The sequence below is a fragment of the Psammomys obesus genome, unplaced genomic scaffold (genome assembly GCF_907164565.1).
Source record: "Psammomys obesus unplaced genomic scaffold, mPsaObe1.curated_primary_1811, whole genome shotgun sequence".
Classification (NCBI taxonomy): Eukaryota; Metazoa; Chordata; class Mammalia; order Rodentia; family Muridae; genus Psammomys; species Psammomys obesus.
Genome location: NW_026593286.1, coordinates 19,923,138 through 19,945,337, shown reverse-complemented (window position 1 = coordinate 19,945,337; position 22,200 = coordinate 19,923,138). Strand labels below are relative to the sequence as shown.

Below are 22,200 nucleotides of genomic sequence, written 5' to 3'. Positions count from 1 at the left end.
ATCTCATTATAGATGGTTGTGAGACACCATGTGATAGCCGGGATTCAAACTCATGACGTCTAGAAATGCAGCCAGTGCTCTTAACCTCTGAGCCATCTCTCCAGCCCCTTCATTCTCTTCTTTCTCCTGCTTGCTAGACCCCTCCATCCTTCCCAATAGTCACCCTTCTGCTTCCATGACACATACATCCCCTTCCCTTTAGACTCTTTCTCCCTTTTCATAGCCTCCTTTCTAATTCCCTCTCTATCTATAATCTATCACCTATTTATCTATCTAAACTTAAGTGCAGGTTCCATATATAACAGTAAACCTGATATTTGTCTTTCCAAGCCTTGCTTATTTCACTTAACACAATGCTTCCTCATTTCATTTATTTTCCAGAAATTTTAATTTCATTTGTTTATAAAGTGTCATTGTGTATGTGCATTTTATTTTCTTGTGGTGGTGGATATCTAGGCTGTTTGCATATTGAGGATATTACAAATAATATAAGAATAAACATAGATGTGCAAAGACATCTGTGCTGTGCTGGCTGTAAGCCAGCATTATTTCACTTCAATAGTCAACTGTTATTGGTGCACATGTATGTGTGTGAATGTTGGTACATATGTACCATTGCACACAAAGGGGAGTCTTCGGGTTTTCAAGGAAAGTGCTTCCCCGCTGAGCAATCTTGCCCACCCTGTTTTCTACCTGCAAACATTATTTCACTGGATTTATGACTTTGCTAAAGAGCACACCCATGATAATAGTAACCTTTGCTCCCGAAACTCAGTCTTCATAAAAGAAACAACTAGAAAACATTGGGGATCCAGGGACCCCAGGTGGGGCAGAATGCAGAATTAGATATCTTAAGACAAAGAAAGGAGATGACAGCACCTCCACATTTTCATGGCTGATGAGGAGGTTTCAGAAGATGCCCTAACTGTGTTCCTGATTCAGGCAGGACTAGAAGCATGTGATACGGAGCAGGAAGTGTGGAAGCATTAGGATGTATAGGCTGCTGAGGCATGGCTGTGAACTTGTCATGTGGGGAGAAGTGTGGCATGATGTATCACATTCCATCAGTAGCTGGAGAGGAGCAGCCTTGCAGTCTGATGATGACAGATACTGGCGTGTCCCAGGGAGAAACTATGCGTCTCAGTGAGTCTGAAAGGTTGTAGGCATTGAGGTCATCTATAAAAGAGTTAAGGGACCTGGCTTTGGGAATGGATAGGTCCATCAAGGGTCCATTCTCAGACTGGACTCTTGCTGGTGTTATAACACATATGTAAAGGCAGTGTCTTTGTCTGTGAAATGGGATAATATCTCAGAACTGTTTTCATAATAAAATCACTTAGTGTCGACACAGAAAGTACTATTGTTTTCTTCACTTGAAAGAATGCTGGCGTGAGAGCTGCAGGAGCCAAGCAACTCCGCTATGAGTCACCACGTCTCTCTGCCTTAAGTGAATGCAAAGCCTGCTCCTATGACATGCCTATATTAAGGTCAAATAAATGCCTAAAAACCGTGAAGACTAAGCATGTGGTGACCTGGCCAAGGTGGCTGGTGTCTGCACTTGGGATCAGAGACTCTTGTATAGGTAAATTAGCATCATGGTTTGAATTTGAGTTTCCTGAATGAGTCCCAAAAATAACTGTGGAAATTTCCCAAGACCATGAAATTTCTTTTCAAGCAGGGAGGGGCCTGGAATTAATGACTAAGGAAATAGACTTGAATGTATCTCCACCGCTACCCCAGACTGATGACCTTAAAAGTGCTTACATTTTATAATAGAGGAGTTAGGCACACCCAATTTTTCAGATAAAAATGCCTTTTCTGATTGCATTTTCTTGTCCCCTTGACCATCTAATGGCATGATTTAATACTTTCTAAGGTCATTAGCATATTCATAGATATAGATCTTGGTCATTGTTAAATATGGAAATATCAAAAACAGAATTACATCATCCACCAGGAAAGGGTTTTATTGTCGCATTAGTATGAAGTACTGCTTACTCCTGGCTTCTAAGGCATGGATAAGCTTTTGTCTTTTGGGGGAGAAAAACCTTAAGTTAGTCACTTTGCTTTATATTTCTTATATTGTTATTATTACATTGTTTTTATTATTTATTTAAGGTGTAAGTCTGAAAATGAAGAAAAGACAATGATAAGAGAAATGTGAAGAAATATGAAGTTTTCAAGTCTTTAAAATGCAAATAATAAAAATAAAAACAGAGGGAATAATTAGCATTCTGCCTGGTTCTCTGGCCTAGACTTTTACGAGAGTAAACCTCTTCTGCTGTTCATAAAAACATGAGCATTGGAAACAAACAACTTTGCAAATGAGTCAGATGCTGTAACTGTAGGTTAAAAAAAAATCTCCTTACCAACAGAAGCTGGTATCTAGGAATGCCTGACTCTGCATGGAGAACTCGTTCCCGGCCTCTAAAGCCTGCATTTCATACGGCGACTGAGACGCTAGCGACTGATGAACAGTTGGCTTTTCGTCTGATGCTCGCAAAATGCTTACTTTAGAATCCAAGAGCAGAAGGCTACATGTTTAAAAACCAGCAAACACAGACAGGGATGGCTAATTCTGAATTCATTCAGAAGAGGTAAATGTTAACCTGTGTTTAACATTTGGGCAGGCAGGGATTTGTTCCTCACAGCGCTAAACCTCCTTGTGTGCCAGCATGTGTCCACCCAACAGTCTCCATGTGGTTACTAGGGAATGACATTCTGTACATTCAAAGCTGACATTTTTGACTCACGTGTAACATGCTATGTTTTGTCTTCCTAGCGGTGACTGACTTTCATTGATTGTTTATGTCCTGAAGTGTACCATGCATTTTCAAGAAGTTTCAAGAGTGTATATATACATATATATATATACATACATATATATGTATATATATACATGCACACATATATATTTTACCATTGAAGCATTCTTTCTGATATTTTTTAAATTCAAGTTCAGAAATGAAGATGCATGCTGTGTGTGGTGGAGCACACCTTTAATCCCAGCACTTTGAAGGCAGAGGCAGGCAGACCTCTGTGAGTTTAAGGCCAGCCTGTCTACAGAGTGATTTCCAGGAAAGCCAGAGCTATATAGTGAGACCCGGTTTCCCCTACACACACACACACACACACACACACACACACAGACACAAACACACACAGAGGACACAAGTCTTATAATTCAGTTTAGGCTTTTGCTCATATATATATTATATAAATCTATTTGTTGATGTTTACCATCTGATAGTCATTTTCTATTCCAAACATACACATAAGTTTGCAAGGTAAGGGAGCTCGTTTACATAAAGAAAGCTTCTAGAAATTCATCCGCATCTGGGAACATGCCTTCCTTTCTTCACAATTTAGCCCGAGTGCGGCTTTACAGGTAGCATTTATCCTCCTTTGGGAATAACACTGTGTATATGTGATTGCATCGGAGGTATTCTGCTTCAGTTTTTCTGGCGGGCTTTGTGACGCTACCTTTAATACAGCAAGATCAGAATGCCCTACCTTGTGCTGGGGAGTCCAGGGTGTTGAGCAGATGTTTCACAGACTTCTGGAGGGCGCTGAATCCTTCGTCAGTTTGAACATTTGGGTAAACCTTCTGCACCACCAGCAGCACCCTAACAAGTGGAGAAACAAATTAAGCCAGATTGTATTTCAGGGCTCACAGACAGAAACAAAAGGTTATTCGAGGAGAAAATGGCTGCAATATAGAAAATGATTCCTATAAAAGACAAGATGCTGCTTTTGTAATTTAATTGCTTCATTGTCTATTCATGCACAAAATCCCCCAACATTGCTCTTGAACCAGAACAGAGAACTTGATGTTTCCAGAATTGTAAAGACTTGTACTCAAGGACCTTGAAGGAAGGGAGCAAAGGTCCTGTCAGATGTTTTGTTTCTGTTTTTCCTGTTAAGAATGATAAACAAGTGCGTTCAGCACCCCACGCTGAAATGAAGCCTTCTTTTTTTAATTAAATGAAAAAAAATTACCAGAAATTATTTTTGTTAAAATCCAAGCCTAGATTCAGTTTCAGGAGTAATTATTACATAAGCATATCACATATATGAATACTTTGTGAAAGAAATGATAATTTAAAAAAAAAAAGGAGCACTCATGCTAATTAAAGACTATATTCTGTCCCCTAAGTGGCCCACAAGCACTACTCCAAACGCAGCTCAAATTTAATCTCTAAGCACTCCGCACTGGCTTTCTGTGAGTTATGTAACCAATAAGATGGGCAGTCCACACTGGGGACACACAATCGGCAACTCACTTTTGCTTGAGTTCCTTCCATGTCTCCAAGTAACAACTAATTATTCAAGAAATATCCTTTCGTCCCTTTATGGTCATTAGTGCATTTCTAAAAGAGATATGGCTACTTCGTGAGGATGTCTGAATCTCACAAACATAGCGCTTGGTACCAGCAGTCAGAGCTGAGTCAGCCTTTTAACTTGAGCGGCAATCGGCAAGTGCCTTTACCCCTGAGCCATCTTGTTGGTTCCCAGTGCTTTGAGGACAAAGGACTCCCACCAACCATTTGCCACTGCAGAGCTGATACAACGCAAATTACCCACTGGTTTTTCTCTGCCAAGTGTCTCCTCTGTGAGCTGAAAGTTTTCTCCAGCACTGAATCCAGTATGTGAGTGCAGAGGTCCGGAGCATTCGACAATATTTTTGGAATCTTTAACATTTTAACCAAGGTCGGTTTAGTCTTAGTGTCCTAGCTATGAATGAAGGCTAAGTTGTAAGTAGCTCTCAGGTAATTTCTAGCGTAATGTATAAACATGCCTATAAATATGCATGCCTATTTGTGTGATAGAAATATACATAAATTATGAGTGCAGGTATTTTTAAAAATGTGGTTCTCCAGTGCTAATTTAACTTGCCTTGCTTTTGCAGAAAAAAAAAAATACAGTTTAATAACTTACCAAGGTGATCCGGTTAGTAAGAAGCAGAGCTGGCCTGGCTAATTTTAAAGTCTCTATGTGATCTCTAGCACCAACCGGATCAGGAGGAAGAAGGCAGACCATTCGTGCCCAGAACCACAGACACTGCCTCCTCATCACTCCAGATGTGCTCACGGGAATGTGGCTATATGTTGTTCCCTTCTGCCTTCTCTGCGCAAGAGCCCTGCCTTCTCTGTATAACAGGCAACCTTTGGGCAGTTTTATATTCGCCCTAAGTATATTTGTGGCTTCAGTGGTATAAGTCTAGTCTGCTGAGAGTCTCCCGGTTCTTGAACTCCGAGCTGTCTCTGAGCTCCGGTAAGCATGGACACTGGCTGAATGGGCTTCCTGCTATAGATTTCCATTAACTTAACGCTACTTGGTCTAACACACCTGATCCGTTGTTTCAATCTGAACGACTGAACACGGGGCCATCTTCATGGCACCAGCCAGCTTCACACTCGCTAACATCGTGAATAAGCTGTCAGCAGACTGAATTTATTTCTAGCAAATTGAAACACCCGTGAGGTTGCCTCTCATCCTCTGAGACACTTTGAAGCATGGATGAAGACACGTTTATTTCACTTCATAGATTTTTTCCATTATTTATCATATAAAATGGAAATTATTCAAAACAGGTCACTTTCTTCTTAGAAACGGATTTTTTTTAAAGTTTCATGACACATATCCCAGCGTGACCTTCTCCTCAAAAAAGCTGAGAATCGTATTTGGTCTTTCATAGACCCTTCTTCTGATATTGTTCATTTCTGCTAATTGATGTTGTAATCTTAACAGCATAATCTGACTTTGAAGTTTTTTTTAAATGTACAGATTACAACTAAAAAAAAAAAAAAACAAAATGAGAAAATAAAACTTTCACTTGTCCCTTTAATTTGTGCAACAAAGAGTAAAATAAGGCAATGAGACAATAGTTTGATGATGAAAATATGAGGAAGTTGTGACTTTTAATGACAGTGTCAATTTAGTAATAATAACAAATATTTTACTTTAAAATGACATTACAATGAAAAACAATGAGATATATTTAATTTAAAATGGTAGGGTGGGATCGGGAGGGAAGGAGGGAGGGGCTTATGGGGGGATACAAAATGAATAAAGTGTAATTAATAATAATAATAATAAAAAAGAAAAAAATTTCTGGGCTGAAGAGATGTTTCATGAAGCTGTTAAAGGTTAGGCTCAAAACCAAAATTTAAATTTCCTTATGATCACATTTTTAAAACAAAATTTGCCATTTAGTATTCAACATAAAAGTTAATAAACTATTTAAAATATTTTATTATTTAAAATATTTATTATTTAATAAAATATTTAAAATATTTTATTGTACTGTATCTTCAAACCCCACATGTGTTTTACATGAACACAGAAAGTGTCTCAGGGCAGATTCAATATCAGCATAAATGTTTGCATTATATTCTCTTTTCTTTTTTCAAGTGGAGGTATTTATTTTGTAGAATCAGGCAATGGGTGAAACCCCAGCATATTGTTCTTAGAAGGTATGGCTTCTGTATAGAATAATTGTAGGTGTGGTGTGGTATGCGCAGGAGACACAAAGTAAGGGGACCCATATATGAGTTTACAATTGCACATGTCCAGGCACATAGAGATGGGGACCAGAAGAGGGTTTTAGGATACCTTCCTACCTTATCGCATTGAATCAAGATCTCTTATTGAACTGAATTCAGCCAGGGTGACTCCCGGCACCCACTTATCTTCTCCCCGAGTGATGGGATTACAGGTATGCTCAGCCAAGTCAACACATTTATGTTAGGAACTTGAACTCAGGTCTTTAACCTTGTGTAGCAAGTGTTTCCTCCCTACTCCACTGGGACATCTCGCTAGACTTGAAAATAATAATTATTTTTAGGGGAACAATTTAGTGTAAGAATGAATTAAAAGTTGTCTAATACGATTGAAGAGTGATCAGCTCTAAGACGCTATCTGCTGGCATATGCAACTGTTGAAAATTCAAGTATTGGTGTTCTTTTAAGATTTAATTAGAGTCAGAGGGTCTTATGTGAACATTAGTGAAGGTATTCCTGGGTACCAGAGGAAGGTGTTGGATCCACTGGAATTAGTGGCATACTAGTTGTGAACTGTCTGATGGGGTTTGGGGAATCGAACTCAGGCACTCTGCAAAAGTAGTATGTACTCTTAACCTCTGAGCCATCTCACCAGCTCCAAACTGTTGTCATTCTTAATTGAGTTGCTTTGCACCATGTTTCAATTTCATTTTCAGTTTCATTAAACTTACAGAATTTTGAAGATGTTCCAAAGTCATTTAAAAGTTTTCTAGTAACTAAATTAAGTACAGATTTTAAAATTTTAAATTAAGGCTGGGTTGTCAGTTTCTCTGTCACTCTAGCACATGCCAAGTGTTCAAAACTCACACTGATCAGGATAGCATATTAGGTATAGTAAATATATAAACCAACAGAAGTGTACTAGATCACTAAGAAAACAGTATTGCTTAATTGGGTAAAAGTCAAATGCCATTCTTTTGTAAAAGCAACCAACAGAGTGGGAGAAAAAATTACAAGCCATATACATATGTGTGTGTTTGTCTGTGTGCGTGTGTAAAAATTTAAATCTGCATAGACATAAATGAAAGACAATACTATCCCCATCTGTGCTGGCTACTCTTATGTGAACTTGACACACAGCTAGAGTCTGAGAGGAGGGAACCTCAATTGAGAAAATGTCTCCATCAGATCCTGTTGTAAGGCATTTTCTTAGTAATTGATGGGGGAATGTCCAGTCTGTTATGGTTGGTGCCATTCCTGGGCTGGTAGTCCTGAGTTCTATTTTTTTTTTTTTAAAAAAAGGGCAGCTGAGAAAGCTCTGGGGAGCAAGCCAGTAAGCAGCACTCCTCCATGACCCCTCCATCAGCTCCTGCCTCCAGGATCCTGCCCTGTTTAAGTTCCTGTCCTGACTTCCTCCAGTGATGAACAGTGCTGTGGAAGCAGAAGCCGAGTGAAGCAAACCCTTCCCTCCCCAACTTGCTTTTTGTTCATGGTGTTTCATCGCAGCAATAGAAACTCCAAGACAGTCTGTTGACTTAGAAAGACCGTTTGTGAGGGAAGTCAATCCCATTTGGGTGAGTAGAGTAAACTCTACCCGACGGGGCTGTTTTATATCGAATGGCACAAAGGAAACCCCACTGAGACATTTTATTCTTTCCTAGCTCAGTGACTTGCGCACAAAGCTCGGGTTGTCTCTGAATGATCCTGTGTTACTGATCCACGCTGGCTCGGCTCTGCACCTCACTCTCCGACACTCAAGGACACTGAGTTCTGAGGTGAGCTTCCTCTTACTTCCTTACGGATGCCTGCTGACCTCAACGAGCAAACCCAATGTGTCTTTCTTCTTCACTCAGCTGACACAACTCAGTCCCGTTGCTAAAATCTGCAGCATGATGTCAAGGACTGCTTCCCCAATGTTTAAATGACCCACACCTGACTGCCATTGTCACAGGGACTTCTTTTCAAGATTTCTTTGTGAGCAACTGTATTCCATTTAATATTCCGCTTACCTACCTGTTTGCCTTTTGGAGAATGCCAAACAGATTGCTCAGTGAGGTGTCGTTCTGAAACACGTCAGGAAAACTGGACAGAAGCTGCCAAACTTCTCTTCGCTGCTGCACTTGGGAGAAGAAGGAAAGCGCCTGGACAAGTCCGTGGAACACCCTCTTCTGGTTGCTGGGGTCACTGGACATCTTCAAAAGCCAAACCGCACAGGGAAGAAATTATACTGTCTTCAAAAAGATTCTTTTTTGTTTAAAGAAACTAGATTTTTCACATTCACAGTGTTTTCAAATTCTCACTCTGTTTGAAGCCTTGGAAAAACTTCAAACTTCTCTCAACATCATTGGATTCCCCCCCCCCTTAAAATTCCAGATATTAGCACGTTTAAAGTTTGATTAACAGAATTGTATGGCTATAAAATGTTTTAAGCTAGATATTCAGAAATTAAAGTTCATTTTCTAAAACCGAGTTATTTTTCTAAATCTTTTTCTTTTTTAAATATTTGATTAGCTCTTCGGGAAATGAACACAATGTGTTTTGATTATATTCACCCAATAACCCCCACATACACTACCCCTTCCCAACCTACCCAACTTTGTGTCGTCTTTTTTTTTTTTTTTTAACACCCATCAAGCCCAATTTGTATTGTTCATAAGTTCTCAGATGTGTGGCCTTTCCTCTGGAGCACCATCACCTTTTCAGGAGCTACTCTCTCTTTTTTCTTTTTATTATTATCATTATCATTTATTACAGCTTATTCAAGTTGTGCCCTAGCTTTGGCCCCTTCCTTCGTCCAAGCTGATTCTCCCTCTCCCGACATCTATCAGTTGCCAATACCTCCTTGACTAGGACGCCATGTCCAGCGCTCCTCTCCAGGCTGAGATTTGGTCTAGCTTGAGCTTGCACAAGTCTTATACGTGCTGCCACAATCACTGTGAATTCACATGTGCGGCCTCCCTTCTGTGTTCAGGGGACCCTGAGTAACGTTTTATTTTTATTACACGTCCTGGGTGCTGTAGGCATATTGTCCCCATATCTTTTTTTTTTTTTTCTAACTAGGATGTCTATTTTTGGCAGTAGTCTCATAAAATGAACGCATGTGGGAAAATGCAGGAAGTATACCATAGAGATACTCATGGCGCATGTAGAAATATATTCACCGACATGCTTCCTATGTGAGTTATACACAATAGGATAAAGTGAGTCTAGATTCTGTTGCAAAGTCATAGACATTAGCTATGATGAACAGTTAACTGAGAGTGAATCTGTCAACAAACCAGCAAAACTATGGCTTTTGAATCACATGATCTGGCTAGTGCCTTCAGAAGCATTTCTTTATTATGTTCTCACACAAAGCAATTCTCTCCATAACCCCATTAATATCAGTTGAGTTGACCATTCCACCTGTCTAAACTTGATTGATTTTGAATGGTGTCTTTTTGGCTACTTGGACTACTCTATCTGACTGAAGAATTTAAGTAAGGAAGACTTTTTTTTTTTCTGGTACTGGAGTCTTGAGGCAAGCTTTCGACCACCAAGCTACATCTCTTACAAATTCAAGGATGGTGAGAGCTTCCTATTACATTTGAGATATTATAATGGTGTCCTTAACACGGCCCTTTTGGAAACCATATTACTAAAAGATACATTTTAAAAAATTAAAACTTACTTTCAGCATAATTTAGAGAATCAAGGGGAAATGGTAACATAGGCATGCTCTATTTATTCCTGTCTATAAAATTTCTGGTGAATTCTTAATTTTTCTAACTCTTTCATTACATGCGGGTTTCAATCAACTTAGACTACTGGTCTCTTGTTTTTGCCATCATCACTTAAGCCTAGCATACACAGATAATCATGGACACTTTGATCAGAATAGCATTGGCTTCAATGCATAAAATTTGAGGGACAGGGATAAATGATTGCATCAGAAGTCACCAAATGAAATTTGATGTCATTAGAAAAATAAAAAGACATCCATTTTCTAACTTCTGACAAGGATATGACTCTTACATATTAATTATTAAACTTGCATTCTACCCCGTGTAATGGCGTTCCCAGGTGTCAGGGAAAACATTTCCTTATTCATCACAGAGCCAAGCCATATTTTATCCAAGCTATATTACATTAGCCATATGTAATACTTCAAATTCCACATCAAATCATTTCAGTCCCGCACATTTTCATGATAAATAACCAGTAGTTAACATTAAACACTGTGTGTCAATGTTTGTGTGGGAGCAAATTACGCCGAAGAGCTACAAATATTCCAGTCGATATTTCCCAATCCAAGGGAGCCGCAGATTTGCCCAGTAATTGATAGTGAGTCAGTGTGGAGATCCAAAAATGGAAGAATAATCCCTCTAATTGTGCATAAGGTTTGGGATATATACATACATTATATGTATGTATATATGTTATCGGCACTCACCTGAGAGACCAGATATTTTAGCTCTTGGAGAGAAGACTCTAAAAGTGTCATGTTAGAAAGGCAAAATGTGTTGAAAACATTTTTCCCTAGAGTGAGCCAAGAGAAGGCGTAGTTTGCGGTGTAGCCCGGGTAGCTCTCACACAGTACTGTTCGTATGTCTTCGGCACTTGAATTTTGCTTCAACAGCTGGAAGTATGTGAGAGAATAGAGAAGTGATATTAGAAAATATGAATGAAGATTTTCATCTTCAAGGTCACTGGCCTATCAACGCCTCTTTTTAAGGTTCTGGTTTTCAAAACAATAATTAACAATAAAATGCACAAGTTTGCCTTTGTGGGGTTGTGGAGGAAGAGTATGCATGAAGTGTAAGTTCTTGTCATGGTTTTACTTTAAATGATTCACATTTGATTTGTATAACTGAACCCATTCCTTATATCTGACCAGGGAACTTTATAGCACCAAATGTTTTCTGACAAAAATCTTTGTGAATAAAAGTCATATTATTTTTTTTCCTGAGCTTTGAGCAGCATAAGCTTGAGCCCCTTAATCCTGTGTTTCTTGTATAATTGGTCATAATCTTTAGAAGACCTCAGAAAAATGCTTCAAGATCTACTCTTAGGACCAATTGTGCTTATTTACAAACATGGAGAGATGAATTGCGTTTCCTTTCAGTCTCACGTACAGAAAGATTAAAAAGGAACACTACGAAAATGTTTTTAAATAGGTAAGTCAAGATATTTACAGCAAACAATAATTTAGGGAAATAATTTTCATAATAAAGTCATTGTAACTGGCCAATGTGTTTTATCGTACAGAAGAACTGCAGATGAAAACACTCCTTCAGCATGATATTGATCGCCATAATAGTTTATATATTTACAGCAATATCTACATTTAATTGTAATACTTGGGGGATTCCTTCCAGGAACTAACTCTTATAACCTGTGAGGTAAAGGCCAACTCCATTCTCCCCTTATGTTTACCTCATAAAATTTACACTCTGCTTTCCAGGAACTCAACTTCTAAGGATAATGGAACAAGACAGGACCCATGTATCTAGGAGGCACTGTAAGTGCTAGGTTTTCTGGTCATCCATCCACAGCTCTGATCTAACATTACACGTAAACTCACCCTGAAGTGATTTCTCTACTCATTCCTGCAAGGGTTGCAGAAAGCAGCAAAGAGAAAGAAAGGAATCAGAGAGATTGCTGACACAGGCATCAATATGTCATCCTAATTCTTACATCCCTGCCTTGTTCCAACTACTCTAAAAATATGTATCCACCCACGCAAAATGCACTTGGGGCTTATATCTCTGGAATATGTGGCCTTGTGCTGTCTTACAAAATTCTAAAAGCCAATTCCCTATGAAAAAGAGAACTTAGGAGTTCCAATACAGTAAAACAGTAATTTTGAGAACAGTGTTTATATTCTATGCAATAAAGAAATTGTCTGATCCAATGCAAACTTTTTCCAGGAGGCAAGGCAAAAGCAGAGCAGAATAGTACAGATTTTCCTGGTGTACACACAGACCCAGTGAGGGAAGGACTTAGACTGGAATTAACTGGGAATGCTGAGAAACTTTCAGGCCACCAAGGGAGCCTTAGCAACCTCAGTTGTGACAAAATGTCATCTTTCAATGTCTAGAATATACAGAGTAAGCAAGTCTCCTCTCACAAGCAGCACAGGCAGAGTCAGCAATTTTGTTTTGTTGTTGTTGTTGTTGTTGTTGTTTTGTTTTGTTTTGTTTTGTTTTTTGGCCATGTTGATTGTGCTGCCTTTTTGTGGAATCCACTTTTGTGCCAATGCTATTGTTTGCTTATATGACTTGGTTTCGTAGGACATGACTCCGTTCAATACGATGTCTCTGTTGCACACAACGATGGTAACCTAACCCAGGGGTCAGTAATAAACTCACGGTGAGCAGTAGTGGCTGGGGTTACTGGAATGAGGATAAATGTCAGAGGCATTTCTTCTGATTCAGAAATGCCTGCTACATAGATAAGGTGTGTGAGAAGGAAACCGGGATAAAAGAGATGGGAAGAGGAAAGCAAGACGATGGAGGTCAGCCATATTTTTAAAGAATGATAGCAGGAGTATATGAACCAGGGTGGCTGAAAGATAGCAGAGGATAGTTGATTGCAGAGTAACAGTTGTTCTTTAAAGCTACTCAAGTCTAATTTCTGTACACAAGCACACACACACACACACACACACACACACACACACACACGAGAGACAGAGAGAGAGAGAAAGCCTTCAGGTTGCCAGCTCACACCTCTTATAAAAGTGTGTTTATTATCTTTCAGTCAGAAGAATCATAAAGTAGATGATCTCTGGGAAAGAGAAAACTCCATAAGCAAGCTCTCTAAAGTATGTTAAGGAAAAAGATTTTCCTACTTAAGGGAGAGATTTCCATAGTTCTAATTTGTCCAAAGGTATTAGTGTGGATGAGGCATCAAAAGCAAAAGAGTGTTACAGCTTCATTTTTTTTTCTTTCCTTGCTTCATAAAATTGAAAGATCACATAAAATACTATATTATTTCTTAGAATGTCTTAAAATTAAGCTATGGTTGAAAAGTGAGCAAGAAAAGGACCTGCCTCGGATAGTATTCAAATTGGAAAAGTACTGCAAACCCCTTCCTGCTTGGGAGATCCCTCTATCACTGTTAAATATATTTGTTCAAATTCTTCATTATCTGTCGACTGCAAAACTAAATAAAATTACCTTTTCCAAATCAAGGATGCGTGTGAGCACTTGGCTGCCATTGAAATTTTCTGTGTTCATTCCTTCCAAATCATAGCTTGGTCTAGGAGGTACTGTGGCATGGTAGAAGGAAGAGCATATTAGAAATTTAAATACATACATATGCACTCACTTGCAAATGGGCACAGTCACATAAGATTTCATCGCTATGTTCTGTAATCTCATGTTCCCCATGGCAAGAATATGCTCATGTATGACTCTCCCATGAACACTTTTTTGCCTGCAAAATGGCAGATTTTGTAAGCTTTTCTTTCCACATAAAATTGTCATGGTTTTGGGCACCCCCCCTTCTTTTTTCCTCCCAATCATTTTTATGCCATTTGTGTTCACTCCAGTCTCTGCCATTAAACTTCATCACCAGGATTATTGCGCAATAAACAGACTCATTTCTGTGTGGGCTTAGAGGACTGAGGTGCCCTGACCAACTCCATAGATCCATCATCTCCAACATCTGTTCCAAGAATCAACCAGTGCACATCTGGTAATAACGGTCTTTCTTTTTAATTATCCAATTGGGATGCTGAAATCTGCTTAGGATCATAAATCCCTCTTCCCCCAAAGGGGTTTCTGAATGATATTTTAGATCAAATAAATGGCATGAAGCAATTAGTTTAGACTATAATATATTTTAATTAAGAACTTTCCAAACTGGCCTTATCTAGTACTAGTTATAATGTGGTAGAGTTTTCTGAGTATAGAGCATTAATTAACGAGAGGTGTAGAATCATATCTATACCCTGAATGTCTAGAAGCAATTATGTTGACTTTTGTAAATATTGGACACAAGTATTTGTTATCCTCATGACAGAAAATATCAGCTTTTAAGGATACCAGGAACATGTTTCAGGAGAGCCTTTATTTTAGTGACTATTGGGGCTGAAGAATTTACCATCTGATTCTTTTAGAATCAAACGATTTATGAGATAACTATCCAGGAAGAGAAACATAATCAACTACCAAGCAAGGCAAAGCACTCTGGACTATGAGACTGAATGTATTTCTACTGTGACTTCACCTACTCAACCAGAGAGCCCCAAATCACACATAACAATACTAACTCCTGAGAACATTGTCCAGGGTGACATCAACCCTGCTGTTCTCCATTTGGTTTACCAATTTGTATGGAAATGTTACTATCAGAGTTTTAACTATTCCACTAATATGTCCTTTCTTTCCCCTAAAGGAGCAATGGAATTCCACCATGCAAGGAACTTTGTTCTGTTCCCCGATACGTACTCATTCCCTACGTGCAAGACAGCATGCAGCTAATCCATATTTGTCAAATAAATGTAAAGCCATCCTCTGGATTGAGGGTTTGCAGTTCTAACCAGTGTTTCTTCTAGGAATCAACATCACTCATGTAAAAACTTAGAAAGTTGTATTTTTGTGAAGAAACTGAAGAAGGCACACACAAATTTGAAGATTTCTGGCTTTATGAAAAGCATGGTCAAGCTAAAGACTTTGAAATCAGGTGTAAAGGGGGAGAAAGAAGCACATAGCTCAAAGAGCACTGGACAGCATCCATCAAATGCCTATTGCTCTTATGACCCAGTGCTTAAGCTCACTAAGCTTCATAATCTTCACCCATTAAAATGAAAGTTTCAACAGATCTCTGAAGTACTTGCCAATCATTTTTGTTACTGGAAATTCTGTCCACTCCAGTCTCATTTATTTTGCAGGTGAAGTCCAGGTTCAATTCTGGGACAATTCTTAACACCTTTCTGCATTTCTTTGCATTTCAGTAAGAACTTAATTTCTAATCATTCCTAAGAACTTGGCACAATTATACTGCCACACTCCGGCAGCCATGGGGAGTCTTGAGGTCCCATAGGGGTAATCTAAGCACTCCATCTTTATTTGAAAATCTGAAGTATAAACCTCTTAAAGATTAGCCCTTTTGCTGACTGTTCCAAAGATCGATTCTAAGCCTTATGGGAGAAAGCTGGCTTACCCAGTGATGTGTGACTTCTTTCTGGAACTTGGGTCCTCTGGAGTGATACATTGCTGTCCCTCTTCGGGTTGGATGACTTTTGTGGAATTTCACTAGAGAAGAAAAAGCAAGAACTCTCTAACTTAATCCACATTAGTCTCAGTTAACTAAAGCAATGTGTTATGCAGACAGTTCAGGGGCTCCAAGGACTTGCAAATTTTCCACCTTTTTTTTTTTTTCTAGAATATTAAAAAATGGAGTCACTTAGCCAATGCGCCAATGAACGCATAAGATTTCCTGCCTGGTAAACTTTTATTCTGTGATGATGGACTAGATGAGACTTTTAAAATAGTCATTATTATTTTATTCTTGTAAAGAGAACTTACTTGAATAAAGCTTTGCAGGAAAACACTAAAAAAATATTTATGGCATTCTTTTCCTATTCAAAAGATGACAGATTCCAAATACAAGGTTTGTGTTTTGAAGACAGAAACAAGGCCTGCTTGTTTGTCAGGTTATTTTTTTTAAGTTTACTGCATTTAATTATGGATGGCATTTTGATTCAAAGGGGACTAGAACTTACAGAGAGACTTAAGGAGAAAGCAAAGAATAAACATTTCTGGTGTGTAGGCTTGATGCCATCATAGGTGCCACCAGGTATAAAGGGATAACATTAAGCCTCATTTCTAATTCCACCAAATGTGTCAATGTGGTGACAACAGCCACATAACAATGCCAGCTTTGGGGAGAAAATATTACTGAACTTTCTCAAATTTAGTAACTACCATTTTAAGAATGCATTCCCTATATTTATGACTAGTACTAAAGTACAAAAAAAAAAAAAAACCACCAAACAAACATTTTATTACATTTTTTTCAGTAGTGAGGATTGGATTTAGGACTTCATGCACACCATGCACACCAGGCCAGAACTTGAGCTATATCCCCAGTCCCCCAAGTAGAAACAATTTGTATTTTAAAAATTAGATTGACATGGCAGCTCAGTATCCAAGTGGATTCCCTAGTAAGGGGAACAGGGACTGTCTCTGACATGAACTCAGTAGCTGGCTCTTTGATCACCTTGCCCTAAGTGGGGAGCAACCTTACTAAGCCACAGACGAAGACAATGTAGCCACTCCTGATGAGACCTGATAGGCTCAGATAGGTTAGATTCAAGGGGACCTCCCTTATCAGTGGACTTGGAGAGGGGCATGGGAGGAGATGAGACAGGGAGGGTGGGATTGGGAGGGAATGAGGGAAGGGGCTACAGCTGGGATACAAAATGAATAAACTATAATCAATATAAAAAGGAAAAAGAAAAATGAAAAAAAAATAGATTGAAATAATTTTCAGAGTTCTGGGAAGTTGGTGAACTTCGTGTAATTGTGTATGAAAAGCATAATTAAAATACATACAGATGGATAGAAATTCTACTTATAACTGTGTTTTAGCCAGACCCCTGTTTTATAAATCTGATCTTAGAAATTTATAGTTAGGCAAGTTCGTTCGGTAGTGGGTTTTGTTTTGGTGGCTTCTTTCTATAAAAATGACAAGAAGAGGTAGCATTTGTTTCTATCCCCCAGTGTTTTTCCAATACCCTCCTTAAAATGGACTGTTTGCTCCAAAAGTTCTGCATTCTTAATGTACATTTGAATTATTCATGACCATGACTGTATTCCCCTAAATCTTTTTACATTCCTATGCTGAATATTTGGATGGAAAAGCCATTCAGATGAAAATAAGAGCTGACCTGAACCTTTTCCCTTCTCTCTCTCAAAAAAAAAAAAAAAAAAAAGAAAAGAAAAGAAAAAAAAATTAGAAAGTTGGCGAAAGTTGGGTTTACTTTTTTTTCCATGAGATTTCTTTTTCCATGCCAGCTTGTAACTCTATAAGGGAGACCACTGAATATCAACACATTTGTAAAATAGAGAAGAAGAAAAAAAAAAAAAAACTGCCTTCATGAAAATTTTAAGGACCAGGGACAGCAAAAAGAATCTGAGGAGAGTGACAAAAATCAAAAGAACAAGAAAGAGGGAAGGAATGATATGCTGAATAAGTAAAGGGGAAAAGGGATGAGGAGCTGGGAAGTTAAGAATTGTGGTCTTGGAGAGGCAAGGCTACTCTTGACACATAGAGCCGGGCTACTCCTGCCAATAGGACAGCTCCTGCCCGTCCCTGCCATCAGCAAAGTGGTGCTTCCAGACAAGATGCTGTGTAGGTTCCGGTTCTTGGAGGATCTTCTCTGCACCAGGAAGTGACACGCCTACCCACTTCCTTCTGTGAGGCTGTGCTGTGGACATGCAGAGTTAGAATATCATATGAACCTTGTTGTTCATCCTTTTGGGGAGGGGGCATCTCTCCAATTTTACTTCATATCAAGACTGTAAGTTGAAATGCAACTTCTGTCAAACAAAGATAACTTTATTATCCCTCTAACAAACCACTAAAGGGGGCAAAAATGAAGCTGTTACTTCACATGATTGATTCATGCATATCTATGTGCCATTTTAGGTTGTAACATCGTGGATACCAGGGGCCAAGCACCATGTCTCATTCACCTCTCCAGCCTAAGATCTAGGACAGTCCACCTAACAATGGACTCTTTGATCTGATGGCCCAATTAAACAGAGACGGTGCTGGAGGGACATGGACCAAGCACATTGGGGTTTGAGGAAACTAGAACTTTCTGTTCTGTTTCTTCCTAAAATACCTCAGATATTGTTTCCTTCATCTGTATGTTAGGGACATGAACTTGAAATAGGTGAGCGAATTATCTGTGTGGGACCCCTCCTCATAGGCACGTCCAAGTCTGCAGGCATCATTGCAGTCCCAGAGGTGGAATCACAGACATAGGCTCAGAGTGGGACCCCTCTCTAGCCGTGACCATCGTTAGCTCGCCAACGTTGATGAAACTTCTCCCCCGCATAATTAAAATGGGCACATCAAATAGGAAAATCAAGAGTTTCAAATATTCACGGGAGAAGCTAATCAAGGTCAGGCACAGGGAATGATAAGAAAGTCTGACAGAGCCACTAACGTGGAGCTATCATTGGTCACGTTTGTAGAGCATGGCCCTTAGATTCACAACGTTCATCTTAGCCCTCGGTACCTGATTTCTTCCTTCACTGTTTCACTACCCCACTGGCTCTTATCTAAGAACGCCTTTGCTGGCCTCCCTCAGAGGGTATTTGTCAATGCGGTGTGTGGAGACATAGTCATTTGTCACAACTGCAGACAGAATGCACTTGGTACTTAGTAGGCAGAGGCGAGTGGTGATGCTAAACACTCTCCAACACACAGCTCAATGACGAATTGTCTTCTCCAAGTATCAGCTGTGCCAAAGCCGACAAACACTGCCGGAGCCTGTGACAACTGAGGGTGATTACTTATGGATAACTCATTCCCATTTACACTTCCCACAAGCCAACTTAAAACACTTAAAGCTCCTATTCAGGAGCTCTGAATAGCTGTAATGAACTCACGGAAAATCTATCTCACATCAGATATCTCTGGGAGTATATGAAAGCATTATGCAAAATGTGGATGGCCTCTGAATTTGACACATAGGGCCATCTGATTCGAGAAAATTTACCCTTGGAAGTGATCCAAGAATGCCTGACTCACATCAGTAAGTGGCTGATAACATTATTTAATGGAACTTCATTGGTCCATCTGATCTCTATGTACAAGTTCCACAGAGTTGGTCAAGTACCTTTCTTTTAGCATGCCAGAGATGAGACCTTTGCCTCGGGGGGATTTATGAAGATCTCTCTAGAGCAGAACCCCATAAGAGAGATGTTTTGTATTAAAATTTCCACTCAGTTCTGATGAAAACTTAACCCAGAATAGATTTGACTTCCCAGACATGTCTACCAACAGCTACATTTGGGAAATGTCACATTTATCTATATATATCATCATAATAGCATTTCTGCACTTACACCAGGCGTCAGCGTTTCCTGAAAGGGAAGACTACCTGGATAGGTAATGTCTGTGTGACGTACTGAAGTCTGTCTATAAAAAGCACTCTTACTAGGAAAGAGACATATGGCCCATCCTGGAAAGAAGATTCTGACATTCTGACATTCTTTTTTTAATCTCTAGGGGTTAGTTAAAATTTTATAAGTATTTTTCATCTTTTCCTCAGAATCACAATCACATATAGTGACATCTGGAAGGAAAACGTGCTGTAAGCCCACAGCTGATCTCAGCCGCACCTGCCATTCATTCATCACTGACTGAATTTCAGATACAGACTCAGGACATTGTAATGGTCACGGAGTCATTCACACTTACTTAATGCTCTTGTCCTTCCTAGTTATCCCTGAGCAGAAGCCATTCTCAGAAAAAAAAAAAATTTAATTGCTTTAATTATCTCTCTGATTTCATTCTGACCTTCATTCTTCAAGGGTCATCCACGCTTTGGTATAATCTCTGCCTGTTACATTTGAAACCTCTCTCTTCTAGGTCACCCAGTTATGATCAAGATTTATAAATCCCTTAATATGTTGACCTATCCTAGGGTTTTAATATTCATTGGAAGGACTTTGGATTTATAATATGTAATTAGAACAAGTATACCTCAAAAAGTTTTTTAAGGTCCTATGTGGAGGGGATGCGGAGACATATTGGAGACAGACAAGTTTTGGGGAAATGAGAAATAGAGACGAGGAAGAGGCAGCACCCGGGACTTTTTCAGTGACAGTGTGCCACTGTGTTCTACCTAGACACAAAACAGATGTGGCAACGCTGTGAGCAAATCCACGATATTCGCAGCCAAAAGAAAAGTCATGTTCCAGTCTCTCCACACTGGTTAATTCATGCCTCCATCGACATGTTTTTAACACTAAGTTCTCGGATTCTCTGTGGTTTATCCTAAACACATCTACTATTCTGTCCAACAGAAGCACACCTTCTGTCCTTAGTGACGGAACCCTTACTGTGTGTGTGTGAGAGTTGAGTTGCCTCTCCAGCCCTCAAAGGCTCCTGGGAGAACTCTCCTGCCATCTCCCTACCCAAAACACTCTAAGGATACACCCAACAGCAAGATCCACGATCTTTTAAGGAAGCTGCCTGACAAGCCACCATTTATGTCTAATGTTCTGGGCGTATTGAGAGCTGAGAACAAATATTCATCACAGTTACCACATTATGTGATGATCTGAGTGTGGTTTTGTCTCCGTGCTTCTTTCCTCCGAGGTTCTACATTCTTGGTGAGCATGAAATGTGCATAATTCATGCCGGCAACTGCAGCAACTTACAGTGTCTGGAGCACAGTTTGTGTAGTTAGTGCCTTCAGTCTGGATGACTAATTGGCCTTCGTGACAGCTAATGCATCCTTACACTTTGTTCTCAGAGGAATAAATTTTAACACTTTGTTTTAACACCGATTCCACTTAAAATGACTACAGTTTGAAATTTAAAAAAAATATAGGAACTGCATGCATATCCTATTTCATCTATACAGCCGAACTGTTCCAACCTCCTTATTTTATGTTCCCAGTATTTTCAGATTCATTTCAAAACTCAGTTATATTTTCTAACACTAAAATAAATAAATAAATAAATAAATAAATAAATAAATAAATAAATAAATAAAACCTGAATACATTCCATTAACTGGTTTTCCAGTTCTGCAAGGGCCTTCCGATAAGATCAAGGACATGGATTCACAAGCCATGGGCCATGAAAAAGTATGGTCAGGAAGAGGGGTGGAATCCACAGAGGCAGGTGCCCCCCTCCCTAGAGTCCCCAGGAATGCTGAATCACTTCTCCAAATAATGACCCTTCGAGCTCTGAGGGGGTGATCTCTGCCCTTCGCTGACTGTGTGAGCATCGGCATGAGCCAGGAGTTCCCACTGTGTGATGTGTTCTTAGGCACTGCATGGGAAGGAAGCTCAGGGTTAAGCTCTGTGATGCCAAACTGTCCTTCATGCTGGAGACCAGGAAAGCCATAAATGCAACCATCTCTTTTGACAGGCCGCTGGTTACAGATGAGGCTGAGTTTAGCACCTTTGTTGTTGTTGTTGTTGTTGTGGGGTTTCCCCCCCTTTCATTGCGAAGCTAATACCGGGAGGAGTATGAATTTATTAACAGAAGACTGGTGTCAAAGTCGAAATCACATCAAAACCCTAGGCCACCGGCAGGCAGCAGCAACTGCAGAGTGATTATATTTTTCAGAGGAGTATCTATTAAAGGCAACATCGCGGGTCTCTTTGGATGCCACCAAAGGTGTTGTTTCTTTCCTCACTCCAGACTAGAAGAGGGAGACTGTTTGTTGTTTTAATGAAGCTCTGCTGGTGAATCTCCCTTTACCAAAAAGAAGCCATTTAGAAGTTTACCCAGTAGCTAGGTGCTAGTTTCATTGCACAGCTGCGTTAAGCATGAAAGTCAATAGCAGGCTGGGAAAATATCATTAACACAGTTTTATTATTGTACGTAAATTCCTAAATTAAGCTCCAATTAATTCAGAAAGCATGGAATGCACAGCAATATGCAATGAACTAGACAAATAATCTGCAAGTTAGACTGATATTTTAAAGCAGCAGAGATGACTAACCATCATGTC

At 39.4% G+C, this 22,200-nt stretch overlaps 1 protein-coding gene across 1 annotated transcript in view; it reads right to left on the bottom strand.

The window, feature by feature from the left end:
• Nucleotides 1-22,200, bottom strand: part of Abca12 (ATP binding cassette subfamily A member 12) — a 161,862-nt gene that overhangs the window by 85,068 nt on the left and 54,594 nt on the right. Inside the window, exons 4-8 of the mRNA XM_055616847.1 lie at nucleotides 15,656-15,745; nucleotides 13,664-13,763; nucleotides 10,936-11,121; nucleotides 8,517-8,695; nucleotides 3,514-3,626 (exon numbers count right to left, since the gene is read on the bottom strand). Of these exons, the coding sequence (XP_055472822.1) occupies nucleotides 3,514-3,626; nucleotides 8,517-8,695; nucleotides 10,936-11,121; nucleotides 13,664-13,763; nucleotides 15,656-15,745 (668 nt within the window). The remainder of the gene's footprint in view (nucleotides 1-3,513; nucleotides 3,627-8,516; nucleotides 8,696-10,935; nucleotides 11,122-13,663; nucleotides 13,764-15,655; nucleotides 15,746-22,200) is intronic.